This window comes from Pipistrellus kuhlii, unplaced genomic scaffold, assembly GCF_014108245.1.
Source record: "Pipistrellus kuhlii isolate mPipKuh1 unplaced genomic scaffold, mPipKuh1.p scaffold_m20_p_2, whole genome shotgun sequence".
NCBI lineage: Eukaryota > Metazoa > Chordata > Mammalia > Chiroptera > Vespertilionidae > Pipistrellus > Pipistrellus kuhlii.
In genome coordinates, this window is record NW_023425515.1 from 48,130,189 (window position 1) to 48,153,399 (window position 23,211).

The 23,211-nt window shown below is 45.9% G+C and overlaps 1 protein-coding gene across 1 annotated transcript in view; it reads left to right on the forward strand.

Annotated features, from left to right (window-relative positions):
• Nucleotides 1–20,595: 20,595 nt before the first annotated feature.
• The window catches only part of OSBPL11 (oxysterol binding protein like 11), a 76,684-nt gene continuing 74,068 nt past the window's right edge, over nt 20,596–23,211 (forward strand). The window contains exon 1 of the mRNA XM_036447074.2: nt 20,596–21,557. Coding sequence (XP_036302967.1) covers nt 21,355–21,557 — 203 coding nt within the window. The 5' untranslated portion in view covers nt 20,596–21,354. The remainder of the gene's footprint in view (nt 21,558–23,211) is intronic.

The window sequence follows — 23,211 nt, forward strand, 5'->3', positions numbered from 1 at the left end:
TGCAAGTTTTAAACAACAGGCTTTGGTGCTCGCTTCGGCAGCACGTACAATAGATTACAACTGGAACAATACAGAGATTAGCCTGCCCCCCCCCCCCCACGCGCAAAAATGACGTGCAAATTTGTGAAGCTTTCCATTTAATTTAATTGATTGATTGATTGATTAACGGCTTTGTAAATACACTTTGGAATCCATAGCCTACTTCAGAAGTGAGGAAGGACTGTTTGTACAGAACAAAATCGAACTGCTTGAAATTACGGTAGGTAGTTCAGAAAAGAATACAAAAGCCTGCCGAAACCGGTTTGGCTCAATGGATAGAGCGTCGGCTTGGGGGACTAAAAGGTCCCGGGTTCGATTCCGGTCAAGGGCATGTACCTTGGTTGCGGGCATATCCCCAGTAGGGGGTGTGCAAGAGGCAGCTGATCAATGACTCTCTCATCAATGTTTCTAACTCTCTATCTCTCTCCCTTCTTCACTGTACAAAATCAATAAAATATATTTTAAAAAAAAAAGAATACAAAAGCCTTAACCTTACTATAAGCCACATGTGTCAAACACAAGGCCCGCGGGCCAAATCCGTCCCGCCAGGCCTTGCAATGTGGCCCGCACCGCGCTGTCATCACTGCACTCCGCTGCGTTTCCATCACAATGACAGTTTATGACTGTTCAGTAAACCATTCGGCCCGTGATTTAGGCTGGATTTTAGATTTTGGCCCCTTCTCTGATTGAGTTCGACACCCCTACATAAGCTATTGGATATTACCCCATGGGGAAGTTCCCTTTTCTTTTCCTTTTTAAAATTTTTCTTTACTGTTTGGGAGAGAGCCACATTTACCTAGTGACTTGTCTCTAGAATTAAATTAGGGGGAGAAACAAAGGCCCATAAACCCAACAAATGGTTACAGGTTCGATTCCCGGTTAGGGCACATAGCTAGATTGCAGGTGCAATCCCAGTTTGGGGTACAACCTGTAGATGTTTCTCTCTCACATTGATGTATCTCTTTCTCTCTCTAAAGGTCAAGAAGAATATATCATAAAGTAGGATTTTTTAAAAATATATTTTTATTGATTCTTTACAGAGAGGAAGGGAGAGGGATAGAGAGCTAGAAACATCGATGAGGGAGAATCATCGACCAGCTGCCTCCGCACACTCCCCACCGGGGATGTGCCCGCAACCAATGTATATGCCCTTGACCGGAATCAAACCTGGGACCTTTAAGTCCGCAGGCTGACGCTCTATCCACTGAGCCAAACTGTTGTTGGCTTTAAGTAGGATTTTTTTCAAGTGTGTGTCAAAGACAGGACTCCATGGATGCCATGTGTAGGAATTAGCTGCCACAGAGGGTTAAAAGAAATATAAAGCTACCAACAAAAGATTCAACTGAAAGGTAATAAGGAGGAAGTTTTTATCTGGCACATGACTTCAAGAGGGAAGCAGAAACCTGCAAGCTAATGAAAATCCTTTGTAAATACAGTTGTAATCAGCTTTCTAGTCTGCCATCAATGGCAGAGATTGGGTAAATTCTGTCTAGAAATATTTAGGTCAAGTTTTTTTTTACCTGAAATAATGTGAGAAGGTAACTAACATTAGATGTCATTTCATTTTTGTTCCCATTAACTCCAGCGTGTAAGTATTAATAAGATTAGAGAACTGATTCTTAGGAATGATTTGTAGTTTGTCCAAGGTCACACCATTATCAAATGGCGGAGCCAGGATGGTCTGACTTTAGTCCAGGGCCATTCAACCACACCATGTGGCCTCATATACTTTACATTGTGTTTCCCCTGATAATTGTATTACCCACGTGACACTATAAATAGTTGTTATGATATTATTGGCACCAGTACAGTCCCTAGGCATGGCCTGTTATCAGGGCCATCTTCTCCAGCTGCCTGCAGCCCGCCCCGCCCCCTGCCGCCATCCACCCCCTGTTCCCAGTTGGGTTGGCCAGCCACGGGATGATTGGTGCCTGACAGCTAGGGGAATGGACTGAGAGGTCGGCTATTCCCGCCCTCTTGCCAGCCCCACCCCTGACACAGATGCCATCAGGCAATGGGGCCTGCTCGCTGGGGAAAGGGACCAAGAGGTGGTCAGTGTGCCTCACAGTGACTGGTCCAGCCGTCGTTCTACTCGTTCTGCCGCTGGGGTCAATTTGCATATTACCCTTTAATTACATGGGGTAGAGGTCTGATGTGTGGGTGGGGCCCGCTGGCCTGCCTGAAGGGGGCCCGGAACAGGGTGGAGGGATTCCCCGCTGGGGGGTGGGGCCAGCCAAGGGGAGGGGCTGCAGGCAGTTTGCAGGCTGGCCACACCACGGCTTTGTTAGGAAGGACAACCGGAAGACATCCGGTCTATCTGGTCTAATTAGCGTACTTTCCTTTTTATTTTTTATTGATTATGATATCACATAATTGGTCTCATTCCCCAGACCCACCCTAAACCCCTCCCCACATATGCCCCCACTGCCCTGGTGTCCGTGGCCACTGGTTAGCCTTATATGCATGCACACAAGTCCTTTGGTTGATCTCTCCCCTTTTCTCCCCACCCTCTCCTACCATTTCTCTGAGTCTGACAGTCTGATCAATGCTTCCCTGTCTCCGGGTCTGTTTTTGTTCATCAGTTTATGTTACTCATTATTTCCCCTAGATGTGTGAGATCATGTGCTACAAGAAATACACTTGTAAGAACCAAGAATGAGACCAGCCGTAATGGTTATGCTGAGAGGTAAATAAATCAGTCTGTACTGAGTTTCTTTCTGGGCCAAAAGTTTTTTGAGTCCCAATTCCAATGTCAAACAGTTCCTTATGTGTAGATTCCAGAAATGATATTTCAGTTCTAGTACATAGATTCCCTGTACTGTACTTTAAAAAAACTAGATGTCCAACCTCCTTGCATGGCTAAATAGATTTTTCTGGAAGTTAAAGAATGTGTGCAATGGTATGATAACTTCTTTAAAAATATATCTTTTTATTGATTTCAGAAAGGAAGGGAGATGAAGAGATAAAAACATCAATGATGAGAGAATCATTGATTGGCTGCCTCTTGCATGCCCCCTTCTCTGGATTGAGCCCACAACCCATGCATGTGCCCTGACCTCCTGGTTCATAGGTCCACTGAGCCATGTCTACTGAGCAATACGATAACTCTTCAAGATTACCTTAGACCCAATTAATATCAGCCAAAATGTGACTGAGACAACGACCACAGAGAATATTCTCAGAGTCCAGTCTGAGGTGAGGAAGAACTCTCAGAGCTCTTACTCTGGACTGAATGTTTTATTTCCCAACAAAATTCAAATGCTGAAACCCTAACCCTCAGTATGATGGTATTTGAAGCTCGGGTCTTTGGGAGGTGCGTAGGTCATGAGGATGGGACCCTCACGAATGGGATTAGTGCCCTTATACAAGGGACCTCAGAGTGTTTCTTGAGCCTCCCACCAGGTTAGAACACTGCAAGAAGAAGTCCATCTATGAGTCAGGAAGTGGACCCTCATCAGACAATCTGTCAGAATCTTGATCTAGAATTTCCAGCCCCCAGAACTATGAGAAATAAAAGTTTGTTGTTTAAGCCACCAGCCTACGGTATTTTTGTTACAGCAGCACGAAAGGACTAAGACAGCGCTCATGCATCTAGGCTTGGGCAGGAAAGGTGCACCTGACGGAATTGTGATGTATTTTCCTCTTAAGGCCGGGACCTAAAGAGGAAACCGGGGGCAAAGAGGAAAGGTCAGGCTGAGGGGAAGAGGCTTTCTGAGCAATGCAGCGGTGCCTGACGCTGAAGGCCCAGGGGGCATCCAGGAGGAAGGTCACCTGGATACCTGAGGCTTAAAACTCATGAGGCTTAAGACACGGTGCCTTCCACTTTCCCCTCTCTGTGGTAATTCTCTTACAGGTGGCCTGCTAATCCTTGAAACAACTGAAAACCTCGCACAGTCTGGGGTCACGTTTGCTTGGAGTGATGCCCTAGGTTCTGTACCAACCCCATCTCTGACAGACCGGTGTTAATCCTCTGCCTCAAGCCCTGCGGGGACCAGCACCTCCCTGTGTCCTCTTTGAAGACTGGTCTCAGGCCTCCCACACTGTCATCGTCGGCAGATAACCTATGTCTCCCACCTGAGCTACCCTTCACTTCCTTTGTTCGTAGTTTAGAAACAAAGATGAGGACAGGACGTACGTTGTGACATTAGAGTTGTGTTATCATAGGACCATGGTTGGCAAACTGCGGCTCGAGAGCCACATGCGGCTATTTGGCCCCTTGAGTGTGGCTCTTCCACAAAATACCACGGCCTGGGCGAGTATGTTTTGAAGAAGTGGCATTAAAAGAAGTTTAAGTTTAAAAAATTTGGCTCTCAAAAGAAATTTCAATCGTTGTACTGTTGATACTGTGTTTCCCCGAAAATAAGACATCCTCTGAAAATAAGACCTACTGACAGGTTTCCTTCTGAGTGAAATATAAGGCATCCCCCCCGAAAATAAGGCCCCCCGCTAGGCTACACATGAGAGATTTGGTCCACTGATTCCGAAAGAAATGGAGTCACAAGAAATTCACCAGGAAATTCAGGAATTGGATTGTTATGATGATGTTCCAGAAGATGATGACATGATTGTCATTGAATAAATGAGTAAATTCTTGATACTGTAGGATTCACAGTTGTCTGGTTTATGTTGACAACTACCGTACCATATACAGGTAAAAAATTTCCTTTATTTTCATTTAACAATAAATGTGTACCGTATTCTTCTTCATGGGAAAATAAGACATCCCCTGAAAATATGACCTAGCGCATCTTTGGGAGCAAAAAATAATATAAGACACTGTCTTATTTTCGGGGAAACAGGGTATTTGGCTCTGTTGACCAATGAGTTTGCCGACCACTGTCGTAGGAGAATGGGACTCAAGACAAGCCTAGGCATTTTTCAGCACTGGGCTAGACCAGAACTAGTCACCTAACTAAAACATTCTTTTACCTGAGAGGACAGAATATTCCTAAGAAGTGTCTTCAGACTGTAGTGCAGGGTCCGCTTTGGACATCAGCACAGTGGGGGAAAGACAGCCTGAACCTCCTGGACCTGTCAGCGAGCAGCAGCACTTCGTGTGGAAGATCCTCCCTGGCCACGAATGCTCCAAACAAAGGCCTCTTTCTTGGCCCTCGTCGCCAAAGGAACGCGGCTGTAGCCTCTGAATGGTTATCTGGCCCAGATCTCCCGCCAGGCCTGCCGGCTCTCACAGCATTTCTAGGAAGGCGGTTCCTCAGGGACTGTTTCCACAGGAGCGCTGTTTCCGATGGTGAACAGCCCATGCTGGAAGAAAATGCCATTTCTTCCCCAAGTCGTAGGAAAGGACAAAGGGAAAGGACGGGGCATGCTCAGATTCAGCCAGAGGTTTGAACCAGCCTTAGCTCTGGTCTTCGGTTTGGAGCATGGGCAGCCCTCCTTGCTCATATCCCTTCCTCTCTGCGGATGGAGGAGAGAAGAGCCCATCCTCTGGATGTCTCAGTTGTATGCTTCTCGTGTCTCCAAGTAGATTGGGAGATTTAGGACAGCAGCTAGCCACACTGTTTTAGCTCAGCCACTAACCTGTAGGGTGATTATTAAAAATTAAGGCTTCTAGCCAAAACTGGTTTGGCTCAGTGGATGGAGCATCAGCCTGCAGACTGAAGGGTCCCAGGTTCGATTCCGGTCAAGGGCATGTACCTTGGTTGCAGGCACATCCCCAGTGGGGCTTGGGGGGAGGTGTGCGGGAGGCAGCTGATGGATGTTTCTCTCTCATCGATGTTTCTAACTCTCTGTCACTCTCCCTTCCTCTCTGTAAAAAATCAATTAAAAAATATATATATATAATTAAGGCTTCTAGACCATAGGGTAGGGAAATGCTGTAACCACAGAATTTCAGCCAAATCTCTTACTACATTCTTTCGAATTAGGTGGAGAAATACAAGCCGGGTGAGAATGGAGACAACGCACCTCACCAGAGTCCTGATTGATGAGATCACGTGAATCCAGGGGAAAGGCTCCACTTAGGCTCTGTCCTGGTGAAAATGTCCATGACTTGGATGAGCACAGGTGACCATTGGATGTGTGTGCAGTTGACATGGAGCCAGAGGAGGCCGTGAATGGAGAGGACGTCAGCGTCAGAATCCAGAGAGAGCCCGTCAGGCTGGAGCGATGAGGAGGATTTGGCAAGATGTAAGTTAACAGGAGAAAAACCATGTACCGGGCACTAGGTGGAGAGATGGGCTTTTCATGGCAAGCACATAAAGGATTTAAGATGAGGTGAATGCACACAGGCAGAGGCGTGTTCGGATAACTAAAAGCTGTATTAATAGAAGCACAATGTCAAGAGTAAGGGAGGTAATTGACCTGATCCACTTTATTTTTTTATTTTATTTTTTTAAATATATTTTATTGATTTTTTACAGAGAGGAGGAAAGAGGGATAGAGAGCTAGAAACGTCGATGAGAGAGAAACATTGATCAGCTGCCTCTTGCACACTCCCTACCGGGGATGTGCCCACAACCAATGTACATGCTCCTGACCGGAATCGAACCTGGGACCCTTCAGTCCGCAGACCGACGCTCTACCACTGAGCCAAACCGGTTTTGGCCTGATCCACTTTATACAAGTCTGGACACTTCTGCAAGTTTGCTTCTTTCTATTCTGGGCATACCTGGGGACATGCAGGACAATAACAACACTTGAAATCATGTCTTAAAAGGAATTGAGCGTTTTACTTAGAATTGAAGATTTTTAAAAAATATATATCTTATTGACTTTTTACAGAGAGGAAGGGAGAGAGATAGAGAGCTAGAAATGTCAATGAGAGAGAAACATCGACCAGCTGCCTCTTGCACACCCCCTACCGGGGATGTGCCCGCAACCAAGGTACATGTCCTTGACTGGAATCGAACCTGGGACCTTTCAGTCTGCAGACCGATACTCTACCACTGAGCCAAACTGGTCTTGGCTAGAATTGAAGATTTTTACCAGAAAAAAAATATATATTTATGGTGACACGATCTCTGTCTTGAAATAGCTGGAGCTCTGACGTCAGATGTGGAATGAACTTGGGTTGAATCTGGTCATGAAACATGCTTTGTTTTGATTCCTACATATTAAATTTTGGGGGGGAAAACGTTTAAAACTTGAGGGTCTATCACAGTAAAGCCCACATTTCTGGCTTCTCCTAGCAAATTAGAAGATGTGGCTTCACTGGCCTTCCTGGCATTAGTCTGTTGGCGTGGAGTGCTGGCTCTCTCTTTAGGTGGGACAGACACCCTCCACTTCTCACCTGGCCTGCGTTCATTCGCCTGACTCTTCAGCATTTGCATCTGTGACTCCTGTCAACTGAAAAGGCCACAAGTGCCAAAACCAGTTTGGCTCAGTGGATAGAGCGCTGGTCTGCAGACTGAAAGGTCCCAGGTTTGATTCCAGTCAAGGGCATGAACATTGGTTGTGGGCACATCCCCAGTAAGAGGTGTGCAAGAGGCAGCTGGTTGATGTTTTTCTCACATCGACATTTCTAGCTCTCTATCTCTCTCCCTTCCTCTCTGTAAAAAGTCAATAAAATATATTTAAAAAAAAAAAAAAAGTTGAACAGGAAACTAGGAGCATGCTGCCATGAGACAGGATCCCAAGAAAATGGAAAGCTTGAGCTTAGCAAAGACTGGAGACAGGTGATCAGGGGACTAGCTGATCTTGGCCTCCGGCAGCCTGACCCAATACTTCAAATTAGTAGCTTGGTTTCCCAATAGCACTGCGTTTGCAAAGAATAACTTAAATTGCCAAGAACAACGAGGAAATTGTTGCCTCAGACTCTCCAGCATTTAAAGCAGGTAGAATCACACCTGGCTAGGCTGAAGGAGGAAAACTGTATCTATTATGCTTTTCTTGAGATGAATTGATACCATTGGGCTGTGGTCTGCGCCAAATATCTTCATCCATCCTCTTCCTACTGCTTTAAAGATCTGACCAGTTAAACTCTAAAACATTTGGGTGGTTCAGAAGAGTAAAACAGGTTTTGCCGCAGGCAGAACCATGAACAACTGTAATTCCCATAAAAAGAAGAGCTTATGATGAAAGCAAATGGCCTCAGAAGTCAGGAGAATGTCCCTTTATGCCATGTCCATTGTTTTAAGCAACTTTTCACAAGGCTGTATGATGCCCAATACCGCATTAGAAACTGTAGAGATGGTAGAAGGAGAAGAAAAGAACAATTAGGAGGGAATTGACATGTCTTATGGTCAAAGGAGTCAGGAAATTGAGAAATGTAAACAGGTAAAATGAAGATCCATTACTACACACTCTTACAGAATCTTGCTGCAAGTTTCTGTGCCCATCTGATGATTTTCAAGACCTGGCAGGGAAGGTCTTTCTACTTGAAATCCAGCAATGTGCATGGGAAATATTTTCTTAACAACCTAATTTGGGGCAAGGCTGTACTTAGATCCAGGAAGAAGGTAGGGCTAGAAGTAATGTCATTCTATATTAAACAACCTTACATTTGTGAGTTTTGAAAATCTGAGACCACTTTATCTCTTTTCCTTTAGCCAGACCTCATTTCAGTTCAAGAAGATGGGGATCTTTCTTCATCCTAAACTCCCATAGAAAGATAAACCATACTACTCTTTTTTAAAATATAGGTTTGTTTTTTTTTTATTGATTTCAGAGAGAAAGGGAGCGGGAGAGAGATAGAAACATCAATGATGAGAGAGAATTATCAACTGGCTGCCTCCTGCAGGCCCCCTACTGGGGATTGAGCCTACAACCTGGGCATGTGCCCTGACCAGGAATAGAACCATGACCCCCTGGTTGCTGGGTTGACACTCAACCACTGAGCAACACTGGCCGAGCATAACACTCTATCAGGCGTCTTCAAACTACTGCCCGCGGGCCACATGCGGCCCGCAGAGGAGTCTGATCCGGCCCGCCAGGTTTTTTGGGCAGTGAGCGCAGCCGAGGTGTTACAGTAGGAATTAGTAGTTCATATAGTCCGGCCCTCCAGCTCTCTGAGGGACCGTGATCTGGCCCCCACTTTAAAAAGTTTGAGGACCCCTGCATAGTTCATCTTTGGGCCCCAAATGGGGAACCTTTGGGTAAATCTGACTTAAATCCATTTGACTGCTTGATCTTACTGTTCTCTTTCTGACTATGCACGTTCCCAAACCTCTAGTTCTGTGTCAATAAATTTGCAATAGAAAGTTACTTCCCACATCATTAATCTCTTGACCTTGCCTCTTTGTTCCCTGCTCTAACAGACTCATGCATCTTCCAGCTTCCACAAGGACGAAAGAGGCTTATTTTCGTTTAGACATTGTACTCTGTGAGTTCGGTATTTAGAAAATTAGTAACAAGTCCCCTGGAGGAGACCTGGTGGCTCATGTATGCGAAGGTGAGACGTCCTCTGGGTAGTGTGAGTAACATCACAAATGCCGTCATCACAACTGACACTGAAGCTGCTGGCACTGAGGACAAAAGGATGGCAAGAGCAAGCCCAGCCCTGACCAGTTTGGCTCAGTGGAATGAGCATCGGTCTGCAGACTGAAGGGTCCCGGGTTCGATTCCAGTCAAGGACACGTACTTTGGTTGTAGACACATCCCCAGTAGGAGGTGTGCAGGAAGCAGCTGATTAATGTTTCTCTCTCATCGATGTTTCTTAACTCTCTATCCTCTCTGTAAAAAAAAAAAAATCAATAAAATATATTTTTTTAAAAAGAGCAAGCCCAGAACATACCATGTAGCTGAGGCCCACTGATGCAGAGTCTTGGCCTGAATGCCGTGAGGAGCTGCCAGATCAGGAAGGGATAAGGCATTGTGTCTTCTGAAAGGTTCCCACCATTCCTTCATTCACAAGCACTTACAGGCCTGCTCTACACCAGGCTGTGCTAGTTGCTCAGGACCTAGGAATCTGCCTTCTAAGTCCCCCACAGCCTAGAATGAGGAGTTCCTACATGAGAGAGCATTTCTGTTCTTATGTTATCAAAGATTAACAATAAAGAATTCATGTTAGCCGGGACCGGTTTGGCTCAATGGATAGAGTGTCGGCTTGGGGACTGAAGGGTCCCGGGTTCGATTCCGGTCAAGGGCATGTACCTTGGTTGCGGGCACATCCCCAGTAGGGGCTGTGCAAGAGGCAGCTGATCGATGACTCTCTCTCATCGATGTTTCTAACTCTCTCTCTCTCTCCCTTCCTCTCTGTACAAAAATCAATAAAATATATAAAAAAAAAAAAATAAAAAATAAAAAAAATAAAGAATTCATGTTAATGCAAATATAGTCCCTCAGAGATCTTTTTTTAGTTGTATGTGTGTGTGTGTGTGTGTGTGTGTGTGTGTGTGTGTGTGTGTGTTTTGTTGTTGTTGACACAGAGATCTTAAACATAGAACACAAAGTAGTTATCCAGTATCCTGGGGAAACGAAAAAGATGGTCCAAGGCAAGGCCTTAAAATAGGCAACTCACCATCGAGGTAGCCAAACCACCCCAAATTCCCTGTTGCCATGAGCCTGTCCTCAATGGCTGGTACCCCTGGGCCTCTTCCTGTGGCACAGTTTTCTACTACTTCACCATCCCAAGTGTGCTCTCACCGATGGAGAAGAGACTGAACTAAATCCATTCATTCCAGGGTAGAGCAGCAAGGGGGTTAGGAACTCCACCCTCACCCCATACCACCACCACCAGGCAGAAGGCATTTTTCCCGATCCAGTGCTGTTACCCAATAAGCACACCTGCCTCTCCCGAGTGTCTCAGGTTTGAAACATGATGTTTCAAAAACAGTTTTTTATGGGGGGAATCCAAACTTTGTTGGGCATCTTTCATTTGTTTCACAGGTTGATATTATTATTACCAGAGGCCCAGTGCATGAAATTCGTGCATGGCTAGGGTCCCTAGCGGCTGCAGGCTGCTGGCCGGGGCCTCCCTTCCCTGCTGCCAGATGCCTGCCAGGGGCTTCCTTCGTTCCACACCACCACTCCCAGGTGGTCAGTGCGCATCATAGCAAGTGATGGAACACTCAGTGACCCATCAAACTCCTGTGGGGACACTTTGCATATTAGGCTTTTATATATATAGATTACTATTATTATTACTAGAGGCCTGTTGCACGATATTCATTCAAGAATAGGCCTTCCTTCCCCTGCCTTCACTCCCAGCCCCTCCTGCCTCTCCCCCCGCCCCCCGGAACTGGTAAGTCCCTGCTCCCTAGCTGCCCAGAGCCAGCAAGTCCTTGCTTCTATCTAGAGCACCACTTCAATAGCTCTCTCTGCTGCCCCCCTTCCCCTTATAGCTGGATCTAAGCCTGTATATGCAAATTAGCCTCCATCTTTATTGGGTTAATTTGCATAGTCACTCTGATTGGCTGTGACCGTAATGGATTGATGTTTAATCTGCATGTTTCTCTTTTATTAGGTAAGATTTTGAACATATATGAGAAACAGCATCTTTCAATGCTTAAGGCCCCAAAAGGTGCAACTCCTTCCCTGCCAGGGGCTTTCTGGGCACATCTGAAGCCTCTGCCCAAACACCGCCCAGGGGAGTGATTCTCAGGAGAGAGATTCCAAGCCACACAGAGGCAGAGGCAGGGGGATGTTAGGGAGGGAAATGGTGCTAAAACTTGAAAAATAAGGTGAATTTAATCTGGATGGTTTCTTCACAAGAATTCACTTACTTTCTAATGGTATCCCAACCTATAAACTTCATGGGCACTGTTAACACTATAAACTTTATGGACACTTCAAACCTGTAAAGGGTTTTTTGTGAGTTTATTTGAGCCAAACTGTTGGCAATTGCCAGGAAGCAGAATCTCAACATATTGGGATAATGCTCTGGAGAATGGCGGTTTTCATGTTTTTATAGATAGGAGGAGATGTAGGTGGGTTACATGAAATCCACTGGTGATAGATTAGAAAGGCGGGAGAAAGCAAAGATGGGGGGACCTCTGGGATTGGATAGAAAGTAAAATGATAGACACATACTTAGGTGGGTGTGGGATAGTTCACTGTCAACAATTAACCTGATAACAATAACAATGAAGGAATTTATGGCTCCTATGTGGTGCCCAGGGCATCTGGTTGTGGCCTGAGGAGTCTGGAAAAAGGGAAGTTACACATTACCCTGACATTTCAAGGGTAATGTGTAACTTCCCTTTTTCAAGGGTATGTTATCATAGACATTTCAAGGGTATGTTATCATAGACATTTCAAGGGTATGTTATCATAGATGCAAAATGACAGATAGTCTCAGGTAACGTAAAGGTTGACCTTGTCAGGGAAGATACTAGCCTAGAAGGTGACTACCCAACATAACTGCTTTTAGTAAAATTTCAGACCATCCTTTATGGTTACTTTAGGTCTTTGAGTTTGCAAGACCACCCACAGGCCTTCCCTGAGCCTGTCTGGTCAGCATGTGGCCCCTTTTGTCCACAGACAGTTCAATAGGGATTCAGAAGAGAGTTACTGGGAGAAGCCAGGAATGGGAGAAAAACATTATTTTATCCAAATCTGAGCACAGCAGCTACTCCATTCTCTCCTCCCCAGCAAACGCTCTGAGTGTATCTATTTATTTCACTCCCACAACTAGCTTCGCGCTTGGCAGGGGAGTGTCTCTGTGAAATGCTTGCTCCCCAACGCTGAAGCGCCTGAGGACCTCTGGCTAAGCTGGAGAGGGAGGGCTCCTGGCTAACTGGGACTCTGTGTCACCACAGGATTAACGTCTATTGTGCATGTGAACGTATTTCCTTCTGGAAATTCCTTTCTTTTCCCTTCTTTCATTTTTAAAAATATATAAATTGTGGGCCCACAGCTTTATTCTTACAGTGTCTCTGTACGGCTCCCTGCTAGCCTGCCCCAGCTTCTCTGTGGCCTGTCCTCTTCATTCCAGCTGCCATAGCTGCGGGCTCACAGAGAAAGCAGGAAAATAAATCACCCTCCCGCCCTTGGTAGATTAGGCTTAGAAAGTGAAAGAGAGCCCTGGCCCCTGTTGCTCAGTGGGTTGGGTGTCTTCTGGTGCACCCGAAGGTTCCCGGTTTAATTTCCTGCAGCCTCAGCCTATTGATGTTTCACTCTCACACTGGATGTTTCTCTCTCCCTTTCCATTCCTCTCTCTGTAAAAAATAAAATAAAATAAAAAATTTTTAAACACAAGCGTTTCTTTTTATTAATATATTTTATTGCTTTTTTACAGAGAGGAAGAGAGAGAGATAAAGAACTAGAAACATCGATCAGCTGCCTCTTGCACACCCCCTACTGGGGATGTGCCCGCAACCGAGGTACATGCCCTTGACCGGAATCGAACCCGGGACCTTTCAGTCCACAGGCCGATGCTCTATCCACTGAGCCAAACCGGTTTCGGCAAAATAAAATAATTTTTAAAAATCTTAAAAGAAAGTGGAAATGAAAAATAGCATTTGTACCCTAACCGGTTTGGCTCAGTGGATAGAGCGTCAGCCTGTGGACTGAAGGGTCCCAGGTTTGATTCCAGTCAAGGGCAAGTACCTTGTTTGCAGGCATATCCCCAGTGTGTGTGGGGGGGGGGGGGGGCGCGGCAAGGGGGTGTAGGAGGCAGCTGATGATCTTTCTAACTATCTATCCCTTTCCCTTCCTCTTTGTATAAAATTGATAAAACATATTTTTTTAAAAAGAAAAGAAAAATAACATTTATTTACTACTGACTAGATGCTAGGTACTACACTATGCACTTTCTATATAGTTCCTTTTTATTATTTTAAAGATGAAGGCTACTTTATTGCTTTATCCATGTAATTGCCAAGGCCACTCTGTCCAGGGAAGAGAGGGAGAGCTTTATCCCTTGGTCTCTTCCTCCGTGGACAGAGTCCTGATGATCTGTCTCCTCCTTCTTGGCCTGGAGCCGCTCTTCACAGCACCTGGGGGCCTCCTTGGTCTCAGGCCTGCGGGTTGTGAACTTGATCTCCAGTGGAGGGGCATGCAGGAGGCAGCTGACAAATGATTCTCTCTCATCACTGATGTTTCTATATATATCTCTCTCTCCTTACCTCACTGAAGTCAATACAATGTTTTAAGAATACATTCTCTAAGGAGATTGCACTTTAACACTACAGTACACACCCACTGGGCAAAGGAAGGCCATAGAACTGCAGAGACTTTCTCGGGTCCCAGAGAGAATGACACCAAGTGCCAACCGAGGCAAACTGAGGACAAGCTACACAGCTCCCACGCAGTACCACCAACAGGAGACCTCTCCCTCACCTGCAGACACTGGAGTTATAGAGAAGTATAGCAGGACCTGGCAGAACAGGCATGGACCACAACCCTTCATCACGTAATCTTGCCTTTAACTTTGTTCATCATACCAGAGCCTTCCCCAGGCACTCTTTGGTATAGAGTTGCAGTGTTGGACCTTGATCAATATATTAAAAAACTTCTAAAGGTTCAGTAGTGTCATGAAATTACTGCCTGCACTATCTATCCTGTAAGCCAGTCACAGTAAATTCAGGTTTTGGTTGAGCTCAGCCTGGTCGCTGGGCTGCTGCTGCTGCTGAGCTGCCAGATGTTCTCCACAAACTTCTTCCGGTGCCCCTCCAGGAGGTCACCAGGGCCCCTCAGTCAGCACTGTCATAGGTGCGGGGCTCTCTGCTTCCTGCTTCCTCTGGCCCACCACTGCAGCTGTTTCCCTTGTATATCTTCTTTGGAGAAATGTCTGTGTAGCTCCTTTCCCCATGTTTAAATTGGCTTACTTGTCTTTTTTTAAAAGTTGAATTTATTGGGGTGATATTGGTTGATAAGCTTACTTATCTTTTTATTAATGAGCCATTAGAGCTCTTTACATATTCTGGCTATAAGTCCCTTGTCAGATACATGTTAGCAAATATTTTTCTCCCTTTCTGTTGGGTTGTTTCCTCACTTTTTTGCTGGTATTGTTTGAAGCACAATTTAAAAAATATATATAGAGAGAGAGAGGATCCAAGATGGCTATGCCCAGGTGAACACCTAGCCGCAGCCACACACAACAATTTCAATAAAAAACAACTAAAATATAAAACGGACATTGCCCAGAACTACAGGAAGGTTGACTGACTGGAAATTCTACAGCGAGAAGCAAGGAGAAAACCAGAAGGAGGCGCGGAGGAGCTGGAAAAGCCCAAGGTACGGAGACGCGGCGCGGAGAGGACGGAGCCAGAGAGGAGGGAGGCGGAGTGCCTGGCGGGCGTTCCCTAGCGGAAAGGAGATAAAACTCCGACTGTGCTGGGCCCCCCGACTGCTCTGAACCCCAGTTCTAGGCCAGACCCCAGGGACTCAGGCTCAGCCATAGGGAGCCGGACTGTAAGGCGGAACCCCGGGGAAGCGGTGAAAGAAGGTCCCGGCGGCGCACACACTGCGCGCAGAGAAGGGACGGTCGGCTGTGCCGCGGGATTGCCCTGACGGGAAGGAGACAGGGGCTCCAGACTGCTGTGAAAGCCACCTCCAATCCCACTTCCAACTGAACTGAACCCCAATACCGGGCTCATTGGGGGAGAGCATAGACTGTTTGGCAGCAGGCGAAAATCGAGGGCACCTTTCTCTCAGAGGCGCCGGCAGCAGCGAGCACTGAAGGACCCGCATAGGGCGGGGCTGACAGAAACCAAAGCTGCAGGCTCCACCCTGAAACCCCATCCCATCTGTAACTGCGAAATGCGACAACAAAATAGATCACAAACGAAAGAAATGGAGGACAAAAAGCGTCTCGATATAGAGTTCAAATCTACACTTATAAGGTTTTTTAAGAATTTCCTAGAAAAGATGGATAAGACCTATGAGGATATGAAAAGAGATCAACTAGAATTAATAAGGAGTCATCAAGAAATGATAAAGGATCAACAAGAAATGATAAGGGATCAACAAGAAATAAAAAATACATTCTCTGAAATAAAAAATATTATACAGAGTCCTAAAAACAGAATGGAAGATCGCAAGAATCAAGTCAAAGATTTGGAACATACAGAGCCAGAAGACACTCCTCCATAGAAGCTAGAAGGCAAGAGAATCCAGAAAATTGAAGATAATGTAAGAAACCTCTGGGACATCTTCAAGCGAACCAACATCAGAATTATGGGGGTCTCAGAAGATGAGAGAGAGCAAAATATCGAAAACATACTGAAAGAAATAGTGACAGAAAACTTCCCCCACCTGGTGAAAGAATTAGACTTACAAGTCCAGGAAGCGCACAGAACTCCAAACAAAAGGAATCCAAAAAAGACCACACCAAGACACATCATACTTAAAATTCCAAGAGCAAAAGACAAAGAGAGAATATTAAAAGAAGCAAGAGCAAAGCAGGTAGTTACCTATAAAGGAGCACCCATACGATTGTCAGCTGACTTCTCAACAGAAACCATGCATGCCAGACGGGAATGGCAAGAAATATTCAAAGTGATGAATAGTAAGAACCTACAGCCAAAGATAATCTATCCAGCAAAGCTATCACTCAGAATCGAAGGTCAGATAAAGAGCTTCACTAATAAAAAAAAGCTAAAGGAGTTCATCACCACCAAACCAGAATTATATGAATTGCTGAAGGGGGTTCTTTCAGAAGAGAAAGTAAACAAAGATAAAAATTATGAACAACAAATACGTAACTATCAACAAGTGAATCTAAAAACCAAGGAAATTAAAAAAAAAATCTGATGAACAATAGTAACTATTGAATATAAAAGAATCAGAGGTATGGAAGGGGAGTGAACTGTTTATTCTTGGGGAAAAGGGGAGAGGGGGGGCGTGGGAATAGACTGAACATAAACTGTGCATCTATGGATGAGGACAGTGGGGAGTGGGGAAAGGGCAGAGGGTGGGGTGGGAACCTGGTGGAGGAGAGCAATGGTGGGAGGAAAAAAAGGAACATTTGTAATAATATGAACAATAAAAACTTATTAAAAAATAATAATAATATATATATATATATATATATTATCGATTTTTTTTACAGTGAGAGTGCTAGAGAGAAACATCGATGAGGAGGAGAATCCAAGATGGCTGCACAGGTAAACACCTAGCTGCAGCCATGCACAACAATTTCAATAAAATACAACTAAAATATAAAATGGACATTACCCAGAACTACAGGAAAGTCGACTGACTGGAAATTCTACAACGAGAAGCAAGGAGGAAACCAGAAGGAAGAGCAGAGGAGCTGTAAAAGCCTAAGGTATGGAGACATGCGGCACGCGCGGAGAGGACGGAGCCGGAGAGGAGGGAGGCTGAGTGCCTGGCTGGCGTTCCCTAGCAGGAAGGAGATAAATGCTTCAACTGCATTGGGCCCCAGTTGTGACTGCTCTGAACCCCAGTTCTAGGCCATACTTTGGGGACCCAGGCTCAAACAGAGGGAGCTGGGCTGTAAGGCGGAACCCGGGGAAAGTGGCAAAAGGAGGTCCCAGAGGCACGCACATTGTGCGCAGAGAAGGGACAGTTGGCTGTGCTGCAGGATTGCCCTGGCAGGAAGGAGACAAAACCTCCAGACTGCTCTGAACACCACCTCCAACTACACTTCCAACTGAACTGAACCCCAGTTCTGGGCCCATTGGGGAGAGCCTAGACTGTTTGGTAGCAGGCGAAAATCGAGGGCACCTTTCTCTCAGAGGTGCTTGCAACGAGTACTGAAGGACCCTGGGGATTACTGAGACTCAGGAAATGCATAGGGCGGGGCTGACAGAAGCCAGGGCTGTAGGCTCCCCCCTGAGCCCCCCCCCCCAATCAGGGAAGCTGCGAAAATGCCGAGACAACGAAATAGATCACAAACAAAAGAAATGGAGGACAAAAAACGACTGGATATAGAGTTCAAAACCACTCTTATAAGGTTGTTCAAGAATTTCCTAGAAAAGATCGATAAGACCTATGAGGATATGAAAAGGGATCAACTAGAATTAATAAGGAATCAACAAGAAATGATAAGGGATCAACAAAAAATAAAGAATACATTGTCTGAAATAAAAAATATTATACAGAGTCCTAAAAACAGAATGGAAGGTCGCAAGAATCAAGTCAAAGATTTGGAACATAAAGAGCCAGAAGACACTCCTCTGCAGAAGCTAAAAGGCAAGAGAATCCAGAAAATTGAAGATAATGTACAAAACCTCTGGGACAACTTCAAGTGAACCAACATCAGAATTATGGGGGTCTCAGAAGATGAGAGAGAGCAAGACATAGAAAACATACTGAAAGAAATAGTGACAGAAAACTTCCCCCACCTGGTGAAAGAATTAGACTCACAAGTCCAGGAAGCGCACAGAACTCCAAACGAAAGGAATCCAAAGAGGACCACACCAAGACAAATCATAATTAAAATTCAAGAGCAAAAGACAAAGAGAATATTAAAAGCAGCAAGAGCAAAGCAGGTAGTTACCTATAAAGGAGCACCCATACGATTGTCAGCTGACTTCTCAACAGAAACCATGCAGGCCAGACGGGAATGGCAAGAAATATTCAAGGTAATGAATAGTAAGAACCTACAGCCAAAGATAATCTACCCAGCAAAGCTATCACTCAGAATCGAAGGCCAGATAAAGAGCTTCACTAATAAAAAAAAGCTAAAGGAGTTCATCACCACCAAACCAGAATTATATGAATTGCTGAAGGGGGTTCTTTCAGAAGAGAAAGTAAATAAACATAAAAATTATGAACAACAAATACATAACTATCAACAAGTGAATCTAAACACCAAGGAAATTAAAAAAAAAATCTGATGAACAATAGTAACTGTTGAATATAAAAGAATCAGAGGTATGGAAGGGGAGTGAACTGACGATTCTTGGGGAAAGGGGAGAGGGGAATGTTGGAAGAGACTGACCATAAACTGTGCACCTATGGATGAGGACAGTGGGGAGTGGGGATAGGGCAGAGGGTGGGGTGCAAACCTGGTAGAGGAGAGCAATTGGGGGGGGGGGCGGGAGCATTTGTAATAATATGAACAATAAAAATTTATTTAAAAAAAAATAAAATGAAGTGCCAAAAAAAAAGAAAGAAAGAAAGAAAGAAAAAAACATCAATCAGCTGCCTCCTGCACACCCCCTACTGGGGATGTGCCCGCAACCAAGGTACATGCCCTTGATCGGAATCGAACCAGGCAGCTTTCAGTCCGCAGGCGGATGCTCTATCCACCGAGCCAAACAGGTTTTGGCCAGTTTTATTCTTTAGCATGTGGATATCCAGTTGCCTCAACACCATTTGTTAAAAAGACTAGAGAGATATTTAAAAAACATAGATTGGATCACAGCTCTTTTCTGATAAAACTTTCAGTGATTTTCTAATATAAAATATAAATTTCTCTGCCTATCATTTCACTCTCATTTCACACCACTCTCTCTCTCTCTCTTGCTCACCATACTCCAGGCTCCCAGATCTCTCATTTCTCAGAATAAGTGAAGGTTGCCTTTTCCTTAGTTTCCTCATCTTTCTTCATCTCTAACTTTGATGTTGTCTCCTCATGGATGACTTTCCTCCACTACTCTTGTAAAGTAGGTTCTCCATCTCATCACATTCATTTTCTTATATGATCCCCTCTTATTTTTTATTTTTAAAATTTTTTATTGATTTCAGAGAGGAATAAAGAGATTGAGAGAGAGAAACATCAGTGATGAGAGACAATCATTGATCATCATGCCCCCTACTGGGGATCGAGCCCACAACCTAGGCATGTGCCCTTGACTGGAATTTAACCCTAGACCCTTCAGTCTGCAAACCAATGCTCTATCCACTGAGCCAAACCTGCTAGGGCTATATGATCCCCTTTTACTTTCTTCATAGTCTTAACTTGTATTTATTTTGCTGCTTTGTTTTTTTCACTTTGAGTAAATCATTCTTTGCATCTATCAAACTGTTTTGCATACGGTATACATTCACTTCACAAGTCAAGTTGTTAGAAAGCAGAATTTACAATTAGAAGGGATTTTAGAAATCACCTAGTCAACCACTGTTACTTCACAGAAGCAAAAACCAGTATCTACAAAGGGTGAAAGGTACGCTTGGGGTCAGGAAGCACACCTAGCTTTTATTCTGAGAACTATAATATTCTCCCAACAGTTCCTTCTTCTTCTTCTTTTTTTTTTTTTTTTTTTTTTTTTTTTTTTACTTATGCCTTTTTTCATCTTTCTTTTATTTATTCATTTATTTATTTATTTATTTATTTATTTTAAAATTTATTTTATTAAGGTATCACATATTTGTCATCATCCCCCTCACTTATGCCTTATTTCAGTGTCATGCATTTGTTGCAGAATTACTAAAATGAGGGTTGGGTGTTTTTGTGTTGTTTTTTTAAATAATTTCCAATAGAAATGAGATTTCTCTAAGCTTCCTTCCTAAAATGCCTGCAATGTTCCTTGAATGGAAGGATAGACCAGGTTAGGAGCGCGGGCAGCCACATCCCACACAAAGCACTATCTCCAGCCGCTCCTGTGTCCTTCCCTCTCTCCGGAGCCGTCCCGCCCCGCCTCCCTCCTCTCGCGGTTCCCCCTGAACCACTCCGGTCCCGCCTCCCGATGCCCCGCCCTCTGGTGCCCCGCCCCTTTCCGGGCCCTGCCCTTCTCCAAGATGGCGCCAGGGGCTTCTCCTCTGGGGGAAGTGAGCTCACACTGTTCCGGAAGGGAAGGCGGGGAGCAAGCAGGCGGGTGGATGACCCCCGCGGGGCTGTGGGTGGGGCGGCGGCCCTGGCTGTGGTGTTCCCTTTGGGGGCTGGAGAGAGGGCGTGGGACTTTCTCGCCTCTCGTCTCGAACCCGGTCGAGGGCCCTGCACCGGGCCGGTGGGAGGAAGTCACCGCCCCCCCGAGCGGCTCGCCCCTGGCGGAAGGAGAGGCGGCGCTGGGAGCCGGCGTCCCGCCCCCGGCGGCCTCCTTCCCCGACCCTCCTCCCGGGCAGCGCGGGCGGGCGGCGCCAGCTCGGGCTCGAGGGCTGCGGCGGGAACCGCCTCGCCGGCCGGGCCGGTCCCTCCCCCCCGAGGACCTGCTGGAGCGGAGGGCGCGCGGCCGGTCCGTCAGTCCGTCCGTCCGTCAGCCCCGAGGTCAGGCCGCCGGGCCAGTCCGCGGCCCCTGGCCTCCGCCCAGCCCCCTTGGCACGAGCCCCCGACTTCCCCGCGCTGCTTCAGCCTGGAGGATGCCACCCGATCCCCGGGCCGGGTGATTTTTGTCTTCGTCGCTTTGCCGGGAGGGAGACACACGTTTAAAGGGTCGCTGCCCTCGCTCCCCTCCGGAAAGTTTCCCTCCAGGGGAATGCCTGTCTTCCTCCTCCGGACCATCTGATGGTGCCCACTCCGGCCACCGTCTGATTGATTCGGCTCGCGGGATCACCTTCGATCCGATCTTAAAAAGTCAGCACCCGCAAGACGACCGAGGAGGAGGGCACGTGGACTTTGGAGCTAAGATGCAGGGGGTGGAACCCGTGTCCACCATGAAAGCCTCGGAGAGCGAGGCAAAGCTGGAGGGCCTGGCCGCGGCGGTGACCCCCAACAAGAACAGCAGCAACAGCGGCGGCGGCGGCGGCGGCATCAGCAGCAGCAGCAGCGGCGGCAGCAGCGGCAGCAACAGCGGCGGCCGCGGAGGCTGCGCCAAAAGCTGGCAGTACAGGTAGGGCCCTTTCTCCAAGGTGATCTCCACCCACCTGGGGCGGAGGGGTGTGTGTGTGTGCGTGCGTGTGTGTTGGAATCTGCGTCCCTGCCGCTGTTGAAAGGTAAAGTCCCCCCCCCCCCCCCCCTGACTTCCAGAAGCAACTCTTTTCCTTTGGGCCTGGGAATCACATCTTTCATGAGCCTGATTTAATTCATTCACTTGTCCGCTCCACAGGTATTTATTGAGGCCTGTTGGAGAATACCTAAAGGTATCCTTGAACTTCTTCTGGCGAAACCCTAGAGTTACTCTTTCCCCTGATTTAAGTCTGTGCCCGCTTCTGGTTTTGGCCGTGTTGCAATTTGTTTACAAGCCTGCCTTCTCTGCTTGACTGGGAGGGCAGGGTCAGCTTCCCTCAGCTCTCTCCAGAAGCTAGCTGGCAAACACTGGGTGCTCAAAAGCTATTTGTTGAGTGATTGGATGAAATGATTGAATCTGAAAGATTCTTGCCCTCCGGGTGTTTGTGACTTAAAAGGGGAGAGGTACTTACATGGTTTGAATACAAACGCAGACGTATGGATGCTAGTGCCTCTGATACTCTAAGCCGGTTATCCTAGAGTTTCATTTTGAGTTGACCAGGCCACTTACTAAGCGCTCTGTTTGATGAGAAATTCTACATTCGTTAATTTTCCTTAATACGAATGAAACACTTAAGGAACAGGAAGAGAGTCAACAGTTTTTTGTTGTTGTTTTGTTTTTTTTATATGTAAAGTATAGAGGAATATACCCTTCCAGAATCTTAAGAATGAATGAAATTAGGATATCCCATGGCATTGAACTAAAGGGATGAATTCTTTAGGAAAAGGAAAATTTTGTCTGACTCTAGGCCTTTTTAGCTCTTGGGATGCTTGTAGTTGTGAAACTTTAGATTAAAGCCAAGATTTTGTGAAGGATATACATACCGTGCTTCCCCGAAAATAAGACCTAGCACATGGAAAGATAAGACATCCCCTGAAAATAAGACCTAGCGCAATTTTGGGAGAAAAAATTAATATAAGACACTGTCTTATTTTTGGGGAAACAGGGTATATCATGAATAATCTTCGATATACATAAAAGCCTAAGCGACTGTTGGACTGGTAGCTATGCCGCACACTGACCACCAGGAGGCAGACGCTGTGACTGGTAGGTTAGCTTGTTGCTGGGGTCCAGCCGATCAGGACTGAGCGAGACAGGCTGGACATGCCCTGGAGCCCTCCTGTGGTCCCTCCCTGGCCCTGATCGTGCACCTGTGGTGTCCCTCAGCCTGGCCTGTGCCCTCTCAGAATGGGGACTCCTCTGGGATGTCCGCAGGCCAGGCTGAGGGACTCCACCGGTGCACAAATCCATGCACTGGGCCTCTAGTACCCATATATTTGAATATATATGACTATATTAACATACAGAAAAAAAGTGTGTATTATAACTTTTATTGATAAGTGACTGTATGACAAATATATATATATAGTTACTGTGAGGTGTCTAGGCCCATTTTTTAAATCAACATGATGTATTTTTGTATGTGTCTTAAGACTAAGCATATAAAATTAATTACTTGGCAGGGATATTTTTATATGACTTAAGAAAGCAAGAACCATGGCCAGTGTGGCTCAGTTGATGGGAGCATTGTCCTGTA